General features: G+C 41.2%; 1 protein-coding gene across 4 annotated transcripts in view; it reads left to right on the top strand.

Moving 5' to 3' along the window:
- Nucleotides 1-16,167, top strand: part of SORCS1 (sortilin related VPS10 domain containing receptor 1) — a 306,065-nt gene that overhangs the window by 237,419 nt on the left and 52,479 nt on the right. For all 4 annotated transcript variants that reach the window (XM_064464114.1, XM_064464113.1, XM_064464112.1 and 1 more), the window contains exons 9-15: nucleotides 259-438; nucleotides 4,870-5,016; nucleotides 11,488-11,590; nucleotides 12,066-12,142; nucleotides 13,386-13,477; nucleotides 14,496-14,603; nucleotides 15,629-15,746. In XM_064464114.1, coding sequence (XP_064320184.1) covers nucleotides 259-438; nucleotides 4,870-5,016; nucleotides 11,488-11,590; nucleotides 12,066-12,142; nucleotides 13,386-13,477; nucleotides 14,496-14,603; nucleotides 15,629-15,746 — 825 coding nt within the window. The remainder of the gene's footprint in view (nucleotides 1-258; nucleotides 439-4,869; nucleotides 5,017-11,487; nucleotides 11,591-12,065; nucleotides 12,143-13,385; nucleotides 13,478-14,495; nucleotides 14,604-15,628; nucleotides 15,747-16,167) is intronic.

Below are 16,167 nucleotides of genomic sequence, written 5' to 3'. Positions count from 1 at the left end.
CTGCTGTATAACACTGTACTGGCAATGTAAATGTTCAATTAACACCTCATCAGTTAATTACCACTTTGGAAATTGGCAGAAGAGAGCTGGTGTAAAATATTCCTGCATGGAATTATCCACTTACAGGAGTATTGTCTACAGTTTCTGATTAAACTCCAGCCTGAATATGTCCCTCACTTCTCCACAATTACTTTGGTGCCCTTGGAAATGACAGAGTGGAGCTCTCTCTAGTAACCTTCCTCTCTTTTCTTTCCCCAGGATATGCATGTTATCAGCACAGATGAGAATCAGGTGTTTGCAGCTGTTCAAGAGTGGAACCAGAACGACACGTACAACCTGTATATCTCCGACACCCGAGGGGTGTACTTCACCCTGGCCTTGGAAAATGTCAAGAGTAGTCAAGGGCTGGAGGGGAATGTAATGATTGACCTCTATGAGGTATGTCATGACTCCAAACACCTCATTCCTATCTCAGGAGGTCACATGATGCCAGTACCTTTTCCTTCTCGCACATCAGTCTTGTTATACGCATGTGAACAGCATGTGACTAATCACATAGTTTTACCTTCCTTTTACTTAAGGGCCTCAGTGCTGAGTTTCAAGGTCAGGTTTTACACAGGTGTTGAATATAGGCCCAGCCTCATACTTTTAACAGATTCACTGGTGTACTCTCCAGTAGATTCTCAGGTGAGGAGGAGATCACGGCTCTTTCATGCATAGGAAGATATGCACTGGAATATGTAGTGAAATAGTTCATTCAGTCCCTAAGAGGAACTCTTTAAGTTTCTCTACCAAAATCCTGCTGACCCACATTGGTCCTGCCTATGGCTCTGAAAGCTCCCAACACTCTGAATAGCATCCTTCTGCAATTTTTATTGCATTTCTGACAGCCTAATCTGTTGTTTTAGAAGTAAGGAGAAACAGCAGTTTTCAGCTATCTTTGTCACCTTCCTCAGTTTGGGCTATTCTGGGAACTGAAGTGATTTTTAGATACACCCTCTTGGGCTCTCCCATGAGCACTATTCTGCCTCACCTTGATGTCCCTTTTACCTTTGAGCCTTTTCCTGACAAGTACATTATGCCTAAGATCACCTGTAAGAAGGCCAATTTACACTGTCTTCTGTGACAACTGATCCTAAGAATAGGACTTTTAATGTGTCCTTGTACTTCTCTTGCTCTGCTGCCTGTTTTACTTCTAAAGACAAAACTCAGCTAAGTAGAAATTCAGTCCTCAACTGTTGTTTTGATGGTCAGCTTCTCTTGTCAGGTCTCCTCCAGGGGATTTTCTGACCATTTAGAATAAATGCCATGAACTAGATCTGAGTTCCTTTGAAACTAAAGATGCTTCCCATATTTCCCCAACACCACCTGAATGTTAGCTTTGCTGTATAGTTTGCCTTCAGCTGCCCTTTACTTGGAAATCATCATGAATTGTCCAGACAGCCCAACTGTTGAACAGAAATGCAGATGAACTGTAGGAGGATGGGCACTGACATTTGAGTCATTTGGTGATTTTGACTGTTAATCTCTCTGAAACACAGGCAGTCCATGGAAAGACTGTTGCCTCTTATTACTATCAGCTCGAGAAGCAGTTTCACTGCATTATGTAAAGGTGTCCTACATCCCAGGGGGAAAGGAAAGCCTTTGTTTTGTTTTATTAAGCTGACACCACACAGTAACCTAGATTGAAATTGATGGAATCAGACTTATAGCATCATATCTGCTGATTAACTGGATAGCAAGAATATTGGCTGACACTGAACCTGGCACAAACCTTCCTTTCAATTTGATGTTCTAGCTGGGAGGGAACAGAAAGGTGTTCAGCATGATTCTCCCAGTAGGGTTGTGGCAAATGATGAATGCTATAGGGGTAAATGGAGATGAAGATGAGAGAAGAAAAAATTCATAGATGAATTAAAAGGAAGTGGAGCCCTTCTGTGGTGACAGTGGTGTATTATATTATTATATACATAAGCAAGATTATCTGAGAAGATGCCAGAGAAAGACCTGTTAAATGTGCATGTGTCTGTATGCATGTTTGTCAGGCGTTAGAAGTAAGTTCATATGGTTGCGTTGTAGTAAATGTGTTTGTGTGTGTAGATTCCTAAATCGATTCAACATCAGGGATAAATCTGCTCAGTGCTGGTCAATGGGGAATTGCATTGGGTATGAAGAGAAAATAGAAGTTCTTTCATGATGCCTCATCATGTTCTTCCTTCTCCTATAAGTTATCAGGAGACTTTCACTTGGAGGTTGTTATTTCAGTGTGTGGGCTCTTCTATTGCTGGACCTTGTAGAGGATGAGGAGATGACTCCTCACTCACAGAGGGTCACTTCTACGTTGGACAGAGCAGGGTGTAAGAATAGCTCTTCTCTCCACCACTTTTCAGTGTCACTTCATCAGCAGCACACTGGACGCACATTCAGTGGGTCTGCAGTCACAAAGGGGCTGTCCTAGAGACCATCTCCTAGAGCAAAAGAAGAGCAAGAATCACTGGCCATTGGGTCTGAGCACCCTTTGTAGTTCCTGCACCTCTCCAATGATGTGGTATTGCTCTGCTTGGCTCTGTAGTTGGATTGGCCTGCAGAAAGACAATCCTGCATGTTGGAATCCATGCCTGAAGTGATAACGAACTGTGAGGACATGTGTCTATAGCTATGATATATATGCCTATCACTCTGGGACTTTTTTTTTTTTTAGCAGTATACATCTTGGATGGGAAATACGTGCTTGTTGGATGAAGTTGGTGATGGGGAGGGAAGAATGTGTTTTATGTGTTCAAGTGTCTTCTATGAGTCTTTCACTAAAACTGCAGTCAGCATTTGTATCTGCACACAATGTATTCATGGTGGTGAGGATTGTCTACAAAGCCTGTGTGGGAGCTGATGGAGAGTTTTGCTCTCTGAATACCATGGTCATGCACTTACTTGCACGAGCCTTTCTCTCTTATGATTGTGTGAACAGCAGGGATGAACATACCATTGTGTGTGTTACGGTTGCGTATATGCAATAGGTGTAGCTCTCCCTGAGAGCACAGAAACATCTATAGTGTGTGTGGTCTTTTTTTAATATAAAGCTGTCCAAGACTGACAGTAAAACTTACACTTTGCTTTTTCTGGAAAGGATTCTGAGTCCCAGCCTGTGACTAGAATCATAAGAAGAAAAATTCACAGGATATCAGAACACATTTATCACCTGATACATAAAATGCTCTTTAATCATTTATAGCCAGCGTTTCATAGGGACTATATAATATAACTATTTCAGGACAACAACAAAGCAAGCTACAAATAGAGCTATAGGCTTTGGCCTCTGGTAGTAAAGGCAGAACTATGTTATTTTTCCAGCTCTGCCTATTCATGCAGTATCACTGGGAGACAGAGTACCCTTGTCTTATCAGGGTGCCTTTCTACTACAACAAAGACATCCTCAATACTTTGTTGGGTGGTACCAAGCAATTCAGCTAGGACATTGGAAATATTAGCTTTTTATGCTTATATCAACAATGAATTCATTAACTACTTTAATTTAAAGACTATTGCCCATTATAGCAAGTCATGTCTAAGCCTTTGTGTAACTTCAAATGAAATTCAGTGCCATTGCTCAAGGAGGAAGGTGTTATTGAGAATGAGTAAGCACACCATTGTACTGTACCAATGTACTGAACACTAGTAGTCCCACAGCATGTGACTAAAAATGCAGTAAGGTCCTACTCACTGGGAGTTGTAGCATCCAAATCCAGCTACATAATTACATCAGTTGAGCTGGAACAAACTGTGAATCTGCTGTGTAACCATTTGCCATGTGATGCCATTTAAGTAATAAGCTCTATGAATAAAAAGTCTTGATGAATGATTCTGTGTACTAGTTCTGCATCATAAGAAGTGATGGGGTGGATGACTGAACAGACTTGGTGGAAACCAAAAAGTTTCTCACTTGCCCTCTCCTTCTCCCAATTTCACTTCCCTTTTTATTGCAGCACTCATTGCAGCATGACAGCCTAACAAATTCATTCGCAAGCTGCAGCAGCTATTGGGCTATTGATTTTCAGTGTGCTGAGAAGATGGGAACATTCTGCAGTGTGAGTTGTGGTTTGCGGTCGACTTTTTTTCTCCTCACGAAGCCACTTTCGGGCTTGGTTCCAATGCAAGTCAGTTAGCATCACATCTTTACAAAATCCTCCTGCAGGTCTATGGAGTAAAGCTGTTGGGCAAAGCATCAGGAAAAATAAAAGGATGAGAATCTCACTGCTAGCTCTATAACTCGCATTCTGATGGCTTTGCCTGAGTCACCAGTGCTTTGATTTCCTCAAAATGCAAAACAATATTAAAAATATCTCGGTGCCCCAGGTTATCCTGTTGAAACACTGATAATTGTGAAACACATTGGGATCCTTAGATGAGATGTCTTAAGCAGGCCGTATGAGAATAGAAGCACTGAACTGCAAGTTTATGTGTGTGTTGCCATTTTCTTTGCAAGGCGAAAATTGCGGCTGTTTCCTGCTACTACAGTGCAAGAGACAAATAATTGCCCTGTACGTATTTAATCTTTCTGGGGGAAGGATGCCTACACAGTTGAGGGATTGTCACCTTACAGATAATGAGATTAGCATCTTACCATGTTCCCGTGTTGATACTGAAATATAAGCTTTCTTTTTCCATTTTGTCACCTTTCCACCCGTGATGGTCTTATCTTGTCCCCAGCACCTCAGTTTGCCTTCCTTTGATTCTCCTTGGCAATTTTTGCCCTGACATCTGCCACACTGACACAGCCACCAGGTCCCTGTTGGGTGTGACAGGGCAGGAGAGACACACGCACAGAACCTGCATCGGCTTGATCTATTTTTCAGCCATGTCAATTTTTCCTAGGTAGCAGGGATAAAAGGAATGTTCTTGGCTAATAAGAAGATTGACAACCAAGTGAAAACTTTCATCACCTACAATAAAGGGAGAGACTGGAGTTTGTTGCAGGCTCCGGACACTGATCTGAGAGGAAACCCCATTCACTGTCTCCTAGTAAGTACCTGGGGGGGCACTTGGGAGGGTGGTAACATTCCAGAACAATCTTTTTCTACCAAGTAACACAAGAAGAAGAGGGCAACTCCTCTCTCCATGCAGTGTATCTTATGTAGAGAATACTGCATATTTAAAGTGCAGTACCTCAGTCTTGGGCTGCCAGGTGGCATTGCAAGAGCTGGCATTGTAATTGAGCTTAATTTAATTTCTGGAACAAAAAACCCCATCGTAGATCAGCTTCCTTCTGCACAGCTGGTGGTCTACCCTTAAACAGCAGGTGAGGCTGGATGCCGTTTCTGCGCAGTTGATTCTCTGGACACTAGATGGGAGGAGTGAGCTGCTGTAGCTCAGAAACTGTCAGGGACCTAATAACGTGAGACACAGGCTCAAAGAAAAGGAGAACTCGATTTCTTTCAGGCCGCTCTGTTGGCAGTATTAATATTTATCATTTTCTCTTTGAGAATCGACACATTCATCCAAATATATGTATAGCTATATGTTGGTGCATATTGTATCTGTCTCTGCACTTATTGATATAGATCAACATATAGATAAGTCTTTAATCATCATTATATGCAAATGGTTTCCAAGAGTGAAAGTGAAATATAAGCAGTGTGAATAGAATTGGAGACCTCTGTCAAATTAGAACGCTCAGACTGATCTCAGCATGTTTTTCAGCTGATGTAATCTATACACAGTGGTGGAATAATACTCAGAACCCCAGCCTTTGGGATTCTCAATAGCTTTTATATTACACAGATTCTAACATGGTTCCAGGCAGAATCAGGGGCACTACTTGCACTGCTCTTCCTCCTGCTGTCCTGTACCTGCATGTTATTTTCCATTTGAAAAAAAGAAAAATAATCTCATTTTGAGAATGTAAGTTACAATCCGAATCAGCCTTACATTTTGTGCATTGTGGTATGTAGCTGAATGCTACAGTAACCTGTTAACTGAACCCCATATGTTATTGCAAGAGCAAAGAGTAAATAAGTTGATATTTGAAGTTGTTCAAATAATTGATTTTTTGATTGAGCCAAAATGCAAGCCTTTCCTTTTCTCTCCAGTTCGGAAAAAATGAATAGGGAGGACTGGGGGTCAAACAGAAGAAGTTATTTCAGAGCATGCCTAAATTTGCTTGGGTTTATTTTCTTCTTCCAAGTTTTTAAAAATTGTAACTAAGGGCATTTTTAAATTAACTTTTTCTAGAAGATGAAAACGAAAAAGCATTCATAAAACTTTGCAGACTTAAAGCAGTTGAATTTTTGGAAAGGGCTATGTGTAGGAGTCTGTGTGTTTCAAATAGATCGTAATCTGGTTTTAACTCCAGTAAACATATTTGACAAAAAAAAACCCCACACCTTGACTTGTTCAAATTATGACCAATTTTATCATAAACCCAAGATTTTTATTATATTATAGGATAATGTAGTATTTTGGGAGGCTGGCAAGGAAGAAGAAATAAAAACCATACAGACAAGTGAAATAATCAAAGTAAGCTCAGTTCCCATTAATTTGAAGTTTGGGTTCAGAGAAAACGTTTTTCTTGGTAGTGTTTCACACTAATCAAGAGAGATCTGACTTGCCACTGTGGTTATAAATAAGCCAGAAGTACCTCTCTGCAGGGTCCTTATCGAACGGTCGTTTGCAGGAACTATGTATTTTATATACAAGGGTATGGTGCCGCTGTAGTTATCCACCATAGAGTGGAGGTGGTTGTATGACTGTGTGTAAACCAGAACTGGATAGTTCTTATGGAGAGGGGGGATTATGACTCCCTTAAGCCTTGCAGTCCATACCGTATCTGCTACTATACTCATGGGTACATGAGAACACAATTAATTTCTTTTAAAATTAGACCAGATATGCCAGGACAAGCTGGAATTCCCTTGAGGGTGGGAAACTTGAACAAGCCAGGCAAGGAGTGATGAGCAGGGGCATAAGTGTGGGCACTTGTAGGGACACAGTGAGAACTGAGCCAGTGAAGGTATTGTTTCTCTGTGGATTATGTTTATGTCCTTGTAGCTCCAGTGTGCACAAGCCATTATTTAAACACTGGTTCATTTTTATTTTGCTCTCTATGCAACCATGTAGTTACTCTGAGAATTGCTTCCACCTGTGCAAGTGTAGGCTTGTTATCCTGTTTTCACTGCAAAGCAACCACTTCCTAAATGCTCTGTGACTTGGGTTTGGGTAGGAATCTCAAGTCCTTGGGTGTCTGTAGAAATCGGTCCATGATTTCAGGGTGGTAAGGGACAAATCCTCCATGGATTTAAGCCATGTAGGTCAATCTTTGCCCTTCCAGAAGAATGAGAGGAAACTTAGTCAGCCCTTCCCCATGATAAGGCCAGAGGACTGTTTAGCCATGTTTATTTCTCCTCTTCCCTTAATGATATGTAAAACAGGCAAGAAGCCTCTCTCACTGTCTGAGCTTGTCTGCTTCCTTCTTGCTTAGGTTGTCACAAGCTAGTGGAAAGCTAGCAGAGCAGGGGTCATCAGCTGAACATACAGGGACTCAGGTGGCTGACTTGCAAGTTTGCAAGAAAGCAATAGATGAAATCTAAGCTAAACTGACTTGTTAGGTCTTTTACAGGAATAAGCAATTTGCCTGCGAATGAAAGGCAGGTACAGAAAATGCACCAAAACCACAAAATAAAATAACAATCCTACAAGAGAGAGCCAAACTATTTAAGAATCTGATTTCATAGTTAACGATGGGGGAAGACAAAGGCAGAATCTGGAATTAAAGAATTCAAGAAATTATAGAGAAAAGACCACAGAAGTTGGGAGTGGTAGTGGAAATTTTTGAAGCAAAAACACTGGAAGTGTTGTATGTTGCTGAAAATATGTCAGGGCCCCATAATGGCATTCTGCTGAGGAAAAGCATGGAGAAAAGGAATTGTCCCCTGTTCTGAGGCAATTCTGTGCCTTGTCAATGTGACATAGCTGTGGTATTTAAACAGTTCAGAAACTCCACTCACCTCTTTAGCCACACTGTCTACCCCTGCATTGCCAGAACTTTTACCTCCTTGTGTCAGTTGCTCCTTTTCCCTCTACATATTACTGTTCTTGGTGTGATCCTGCTTCTCCTTATGGCATAGATAAGTGAATTCTTAATAATCCATTGCACACCTAGCTTAGCTCCCATCTTTACTCCACAGCAGATGTTAATGCTTTCACACTGCTGGTTTTCAGCATAACTGTCTCTAGCAATAGCCTGGGACATAGCAATGACGTGTGTTCCAGCTTGTTGGCAGAATGGGATCTGTCCTTTCCCAGAGTGACAGGATGGTCCCCAGCCCGCGAGTGCAGTGCTGTCCCCTCTATGCACCTGGTCTTTAAGCCTAAACTAAGGGAGAGTTAATGCAGCAATAAGTACATAGCAGCTAAGTTGGCAGCTAAGGAGGTTAAGAGGAAATCTAGAAGAAACACAAAGCAAGCCAGACGGAACCACCCCTCTACTGGCAGTATGCTTGAGGTGTTTTTTTCAAAGCAACTCAAAGAATTTCTTTGCGTTTTTTGGTGAGATGGCTTTGAATAATGAGGATGGAGGAAAGCAATGAAATTCCATCTAATCCCAAGGTTTTGTTCTTCCTGTTTACATCACTTGTTCTTTATGCTGAATACACTTAATCTTCATAAAATAGCTGCCAAGGTATTATATCCCTAAAATGCTGGTTTTGTTTGATACTTATCTTGTGCTGTGAAGTGGTTAACTGAGGAGCAATTCTATCTTGCAAGGTATGGACATCTGTCTAGGAGAGTTAATCAATTAGCTTTCAAGGATGGTCTTGTGGTTAAAACACTGGGCTGAATCTCAGGAGAGCCTTGATTCAATTTTTAGGCCTATTTCCAGTTTCCTATGTGACCTTGGGCAAGTCATTTGTTTTCACTGTACCTCTTCCCCAGACATCTGTTTATTCCCTCCCACGTTTTCTTTGTCTTGTCTATATGGATTATAAGGATTTCAGGACAAAGACCCATTTCTCATAAGGGAGGGCATTCACACTGTCCGCTACAGAAAAATTTAAATATCTAAGTGAGGTGTTTTGAATCTCTCTCCTGGAAGAGTTTAACTGTCTTCATTGCTCCTTGCTGTTGCAGGTAAGCAAACACTGTGACTACCCCTAGCTTTGTGAATGGTGTCTAGCATCATCTTTGTCTTATACTTTGCCTCACTCCTTATCAGGGACAGTCATGAACAGCTGTTTTGTATGTGTCATGCCATTGGAGACTGCTCAGGTGGGCTTTGCAGAACAGCCAAGAAGTGGGTTTGTGGGTATTTATGAGAAATTTTAGTGAGGAATGAGAAAGGGAGAGGATAGACACAATTGATGGAAATTTTAAAAAACAAAGCTGCAGTGTCTGTATACAAGTTAAGCTGTGCGAGCTAGAGGATGAACACAAAGGCACCAACAGTGATATGGAAGACAAACCAGTCTAGAAAAATATCTGTCAAGGAACTATACGAGGATACAGATGGAGAAGGTGTACGTCAGGGATGGAGAAGAGAATGCTGCCACAGTAAGGACATGAGATGGCCATGGGCAATAACTTTAGGTGTTTGGCTAGAGTGAAGAGATTATTTTTTACAGCATATCCAGTTGTCACTAGACACTGTAATCATTGCTGTAATCATTGCACTCCAACCAGTAAGAAGTCATGCCACTAAAAATACCACCTTTCTGCTTAGACAGGCGACCTGGCTTTTAACATTTGAGTTATGTATTCCATTTCTGTGTATTATATCTGTGAAATGAGACAAACTTGAAAGAAAACCTCTGGTAGCACAAAGATTTGAGTCTAACAAGGTCTAATCTCTGTCAGAGAGCAGAATTGGCTGAGTTGCTGCCATTAGCTACTGTCTTCAAAACGCTGAAGCGGGCTTGGAGTATGTTAGTTTGAAAAATATGGTCTGTATTTAGTCTTTTCACAACGTATTTAGTCTTCTCACAATGTATAAAAATGTAGAAGGGAAGAATCCATGCTCTTGCAATGCTTTTCCACTTCCTGCATGCCTGTCAGCTCGATTTGATTTCCACTCCCTCCCTGCACTCTCAGGCTGCTCCAGCGGCTGCCCTCACAAGGTTGTCAGTTAGAGTTAGGCTGCTCAGGACATTCGACTTGGCAGGTTGTGTTCCCTTCTGCACAACCCACATCCCCTTTTTCTGTCTCACATAAGTGAGAGCTCCCCTCCTTACTCACCGCCCTCATTCAGCTTTGCCCAGAAAACTTCCTGCCTTTTGTTGTTGTCATTCTCCACAGGCAGATTTTCACTTCAGACACCTACCCTGAGATGGGGTGGATCAGTGGTGTTCCTCCAGCCACCTATAGGGCTAGGTGTCCTGCAGAGGAAGCCTACAAAACATTTGGGGCTGGAGACCTAGCCTTCAGGCAACTGATATTAGACAGAAAGACCTGCCTCCTAAGACCCCGAAGGGCCTTCTGCACAGCGTCTCCTGCTCATCTTACAGAGCCGTGCAAGCTGAGGCATGGGCTTTGCTGTGTGTTCCTGTGTGATGTCCCTCTCAATTTGGTCTGTTTACTTCAAATTTTCTTGCCATTATTTTTTCACCTCCCTCCCCTTAGCATGTTTCATGAAGAACTCTTCATGAGGTTTGGAAGAAAAAATACTGAAAATAAAACCCAACAGAAGGCAAAAATTTTCACAATTTTCAGAAATTACCAGACTAAAGATCTGGAGGGCATTGTCCTGGCAACTTTGGAAATCTACCTGTCTGTCTTACCTTCTTGCTCACCTGATTTATTCTGTACCATTCCTGTCTTATCTGACTACCTGCCATACAAAATCAATAACAAATAGCTGAGGTTTCCATGGATGTATTTGTATTGAAGTCTCAAAGGTCACATCCAGATGGGGCAATGAAGCATCGTATTAAACAACTTTTAAACTAACACTTTCCAGTCCTAGTGCAGTACAGAACAGAGTCATGTGTCAAAAATACTCAGTCAAGAAATGGTATGACACTGTCTGAATTAAGCTGTTTTTCATGGCTAATTAGTGGTGACTCAGCACCACTCCAGTAAGGTTATATTGCTTCTTGTTGCAGAGAGAGCTTGGGCACTGCTGCTCTGAGAGTCACTTCACCATATCCGCAGCCTTGCTTGCTTCTCAAGAGAGCTAGGGGAGCTAGGTAGTCCTTACCATTACCTCCTCTTGCAAGCCTGGTTGCCTCCTTTGTGAGTACAGCTTCAAAGACCTTGTCCTTGTGAGAGGGTTTCAGCCTAGTGAAACAGTTTCCCAGTGGGAATGGGTTGCATTTGAAAATGATAGTGAAGCTCTCACAACAGAACCAGGACAGTGGCCATGCATTTCTGAGGGTGGCTGGATGCAGTGATTAAGAAATAACACAGAAAGACACCGTATAAATGTCTTCTAAGCCTGTAGAAATAGGTGCATGCACTTCATGTTGTGTCTGCTTTTTACTTTTATTTCCCCTTTCTCCCTAGCCCTATTGCTCCCTTCATCTTCACCTGAAGGTCTCAGAGAATCCCTATACCTCAGGAAACATCGCCAGCCGAGACACTGCCCCCAGTATTATTGTAGCTTCAGGTATGAAACATTTAAAGAATGCCTGTGTACGATGTGCAAACACTGACAAAATCCTGAGTTTGTGGTGGGTGTGGAGGGTGTTGTGTGGGGTGTCACACCACCACTAGCAGGAAGGCAGGCAGGCTGTCAAACAGAAGTCCTTATGGACCTTCAACTTGTCATACGTTTTTTATGGAAACTGACCTTCAAGACCAAGGAGATTGCTTCTAGTCCTCTGCTCTCATGCATTTTAGATTCAAACCAGGGCATTTCCTTTGCATATGGAGGTGTGTTGAGCTGTATGCACTGGTTCTTTTCTATACATTTTCTTAAAACCAAAAGCCAAGCCCTCCCCTCCCCTCCTCTCCCTTCTCCTTCCTTTTCCAAAACAAAAAGTTCTATAATTGCAAAAGGTAAATAAATACATTTACTCCCCTGATTTGATAATTTTGCTGTTTCTTAGAGTGGGCATCGCTAATCAATGCTCATCTTACAGGTAATATAGGCACTGAACTATCAGACAATGACATCAGCATGTTTGTTTCTTCTGATGCTGGGAACACTTGGAGGCAGGTAAATGATACAGAATCAACCGTTTAAGTAGTAATCATAGGAAATTGTCATAGAAGTAGATTCCAAACGTTGCTCACTTTTTGTCTCTTTTGGTTCAGAGTAGCTTTTTGCAAATCTATACAAAAGGCAAAACTTTCATTCCCTTCTGAGAGTTAGAGATGCCCCCCCAAAAAGACTGTTGTTAGACTTCATATAACAAAAAATTATTTTTGTGATTCTACTGAGATTTTGACTTCAGTTTAACCCTGTAGCAAAGCGTAGAATGGATTAAAATATTAATATATATGGGGAGCATATGTATTTCCTTCTACTGTTGTAAAGTTCTTTTACCAATTTTCCTCTTCATCCATGACTATAATTCCCAGAGAATTAGCAGTTGCACCATCCTACTTCTCCCTCACTACGTGTGGGACTCATTTCACCCAAGTTGAATTGTCCAAAGTTCAGTATCCATGTAAACTGATAATTTTGCCTTACTCTTAAGATAATGGAGAAGAGGACAGAATTCAGTTCATCCTGTTCTGAAGCTACCCCTCTCTCCATTAACTGCAGAAAGAGAATGGATGATGAAGTTAAATCTAGTGCCTAATATTTAATGAAATCCCACTTGCTAACAAAGCATTGCTACCCTTTAATATGTTTATCCTCAAAACAGGAAGTTTTTCTTAGGAAAAGGATTTTCCATCTAGGAAATTTTTCCCTTTTTCTGGTTGGAGAGGAGGAGTGACTCTCCTAGACTGACAAGTGCTGCTATAAAGAATGGAAAGCAGATGTTTGCAGAAAGGCAATACAAAAAAACCACAGGAAGATCAAATATTTTAAAAATATTTTATATTCTAAGATTCTAATTGTTTTTAATTGTTTGACTAGACCTCATTTTTCTGTCTACATCACTTATGGGAGATAGGGCAGATACATGTAAACACATAAAGTTCTTCTTTAAACAAAAATCTGTCATCAAAAGGAGGGAAATTGTTGATCCTTGCAAAAATTAATGTTTTTGACTTCCTGTCAAGCAGAGGCAGAATTCATTTTCCGAGGACCTGGGAAAAGTTTAAAAAAACAACACCCCCAAAAAACCCACCAAAACCCAAGAACTGTCTCTGTACAGAAAGCCTTCCTCCACACAGTAACTTCCTCAGCACATACCTATCCTCTGTCATGGTTGTACTTAATGAACTATGACATTTTCTTGATATTAAGGAAAACAGATTTAAATATATGATTTTTTTTTTTTCCCCAGATCTTTGAGGAAGAGCACAGTGTTCTGTACCTGGATCAAGGTGGAGTACTGGTTGCCATGAAACACACATCTCTGCCCATCAGACATCTCTGGTGATGACCCTGTTTATTCTAAATGTCTGCTGTCCCTCTTTTCAGATGCCAGAAAGCAGGCAGTTAGGCTGCATCCAGAGTTTTCTGTATCTACAATCTAGAAAATATCAGTTAAGATACTGGCAAACTTTAACTCAGATAAAGCGAAGAAATCCTGGCAATTCCAGCTTTCATAGCTTCAGTTTGGCCAGATCTGAGATATCATCAATGTAATTCCATTACTTTCCTAAGCTTACCACAATTTGGCTTCTTGGGTTTGTTTATTTATATAATATGAATCTGGATTATGGCTTTGTCCTTATTAAGTTGCCAAAGTAGTCTTAATTTTCAAAATTATTGATGAACTTGTCTTCTGTGTGGCAGACAGCACTTATGAACCAGAATTTTGTTTAAAAGGTTCAGAGTTATATAGCAAATAAAGCAAAAGTGTCCCTGCTAATTAGCACTCTTAAGTTTATGCAGCAGGTAGAATATAGTTTTGTGATGTTTTGCATGATTTACTTCCACTGCAGTCAGTGTCATATCGATATCTGAAACACAGAGGCCCAAGTCTTGGGAAGTGATGAGTGGTTCCAAGTTTTCACTTAGACCCACCATAGGGAAGACTGCTGGTCAGAAGAGGCAAAGCTCTTGTGCTCCAGAAATCTAACCTTCTAAAATGTCTTATGCTGGGAACCCAAAAGTAAGATGCTCAAAACCACTTGTTTATTTTTTAAAAATTCCTAGCCCTAGGGTACATTCTGCCCTTAAAGCATCAATCTCTAACATAACTGTATTTGTTTCCACCACTTAAGTATTGGCCGTGGGTTAGCAGTATGATGCCAAACAAGTTTGATCAATGCTTTGATTTGTGATGCTTCCCAAAAAAAGTAGTTATTTAAAGGACTAAAACTGCAGTATCCAAGAACAGAAGCTGCTTCCTATTTCTCTATAGCAGCTGTAGTGGACTAGAGAGTCTCTTCAAGTAAAGTAGGAGGAGAGTAGGGAAAGAACATACCAATTCTTATTTCTCCACTAGGTTAAGTTTTGATGAAGGGAGATCTTGGAGCAAGTACAGCTTCACATCCCTCCCACTCTTCGTAGATGGAGTATTAGGGGAACCCGGAGAGGAAACTCTCATCATGACGTAAGTGAGCACGCCATCACGCTGTTTTTGGGAGCTACACTGAAAATAGCTTATGAGGGTTGTTCGTAACATAATAGCATTTCTGGTTGGGGACCAAATAAAGTAATATCTGAAGCCAGGAGTATACCACCAATGGTATATATCAGGATTATATCATCAATGTTTATTTTGTGGTATGACTGAGGGAATGACAACATGGTTCCCTGCAAGCTGCAAAAACACTATCACTTAACTTATCAGCATGAAACCTGACTCCTCAGATTGAGTGTGTTATAAAGCGGAGTTACTCTTGACAGATGAATATTTGAAAGAAAAATGGTGGGGTATTTTTATAGCTCTGTTTTGCTGCTACTTTCTTTTTTTTAACTCAGACACAGGAAAATGAAGACATCCTTTTGTGAAAATGAATGACAAAATGTTGCCTGGAGGCTGACTCATGAAAAATTACTTAGTTTCAATGTGATATGCTGAGCTCTGCATGGTGCATAAATCTGGATTCACCCTGCCAGAAATTGTGCCATTTTACCTGAGATCAGATTTGCAAGAACAGGAGGAAGATTCCGTTTCTAACTGTAAAAATTGGACTGACCTGTAATAAACAGAGTATGTAGCTTAGAAACTAACCTGAGGTTATGGAGATGTATGGAGAATGATCCCTTCAGGTTCTGATTTCAATTTGTGTGGAAGGGATTCCCAAAGCTTATAACTGAGATCTCAAACTCATGTAAGTTTAACTGTCTTCAGCCCCATGTCAAGCCTTCTCTGTGTAGTCATTCTGGGGACTGGCATGAGTGGAAGGAACTTGATCCACAGAATAAAAGCTACATGAATTTTTTAAGAGGACTGTAGGTATTTAGGAGCCTAAGTCTGACCTCCACTATGTCGGCCAAGTGAAAATCAGTAGGACTGGCACTCCTAAAGCAATTAATCTCTGTTGGAAATTTGTGGGTGACTGTACCTCTGTAACTACCAGACACCATCTGGTGCTACCTTTTACTCTATGCTCTTTCTGCTGTATTCTGTAGAGTGTTTGGACATTTCAGCCACCGCTCGGAGTGGCAGCTGGTAAAAGTAGACTACAAGTCCATTTTTGATCGGAGGTGTGCAGAAGAGGACTACAGGCCTTGGCAACTCCACAACCAGGTGAGAAGCGAGGAGGCTGGGATCTGACTTGAGGTAGCTAATGATCCCACAGTTAAAAACAGCATGATCCAACGTCCTTTCCTGTTGGATTGGCATGTCAGACTGTCCCTTATTGGATGGGTCTGTGTAGGCCTCAGATTGTACTCTGTGAGCCCCAAAGGATGAACAGCTGCATTTTAGGTTTCATTCTTCATGCAGGCAATTAGCTCAGACTTATGCAGAGCTGAGGAATGCAATAACAGCAGAAGCATTGCTGCTGAAAGAGGCCTGAACTCCTTCAGTCTTACATCTCCCATGTAATTTCCCTATCCTTACCTCCTTTGTCTTCATCTTCTGTGTCCTCTGACCAAGTGTCTTAAGACACTTCTAGTTACTCTCACACTTGTTTCTCCAAATTCCTGCCCTCTTAGCCTAATTTCTT

This window comes from Phalacrocorax carbo, chromosome 12 (genome assembly GCF_963921805.1).
Source record: "Phalacrocorax carbo chromosome 12, bPhaCar2.1, whole genome shotgun sequence".
Taxonomy (NCBI): domain Eukaryota; kingdom Metazoa; phylum Chordata; class Aves; order Suliformes; family Phalacrocoracidae; genus Phalacrocorax; species Phalacrocorax carbo.
The sequence above is the reverse complement of the archived record's forward strand: the minus strand, read 5'-3'. Positions and strand labels throughout refer to the sequence as shown.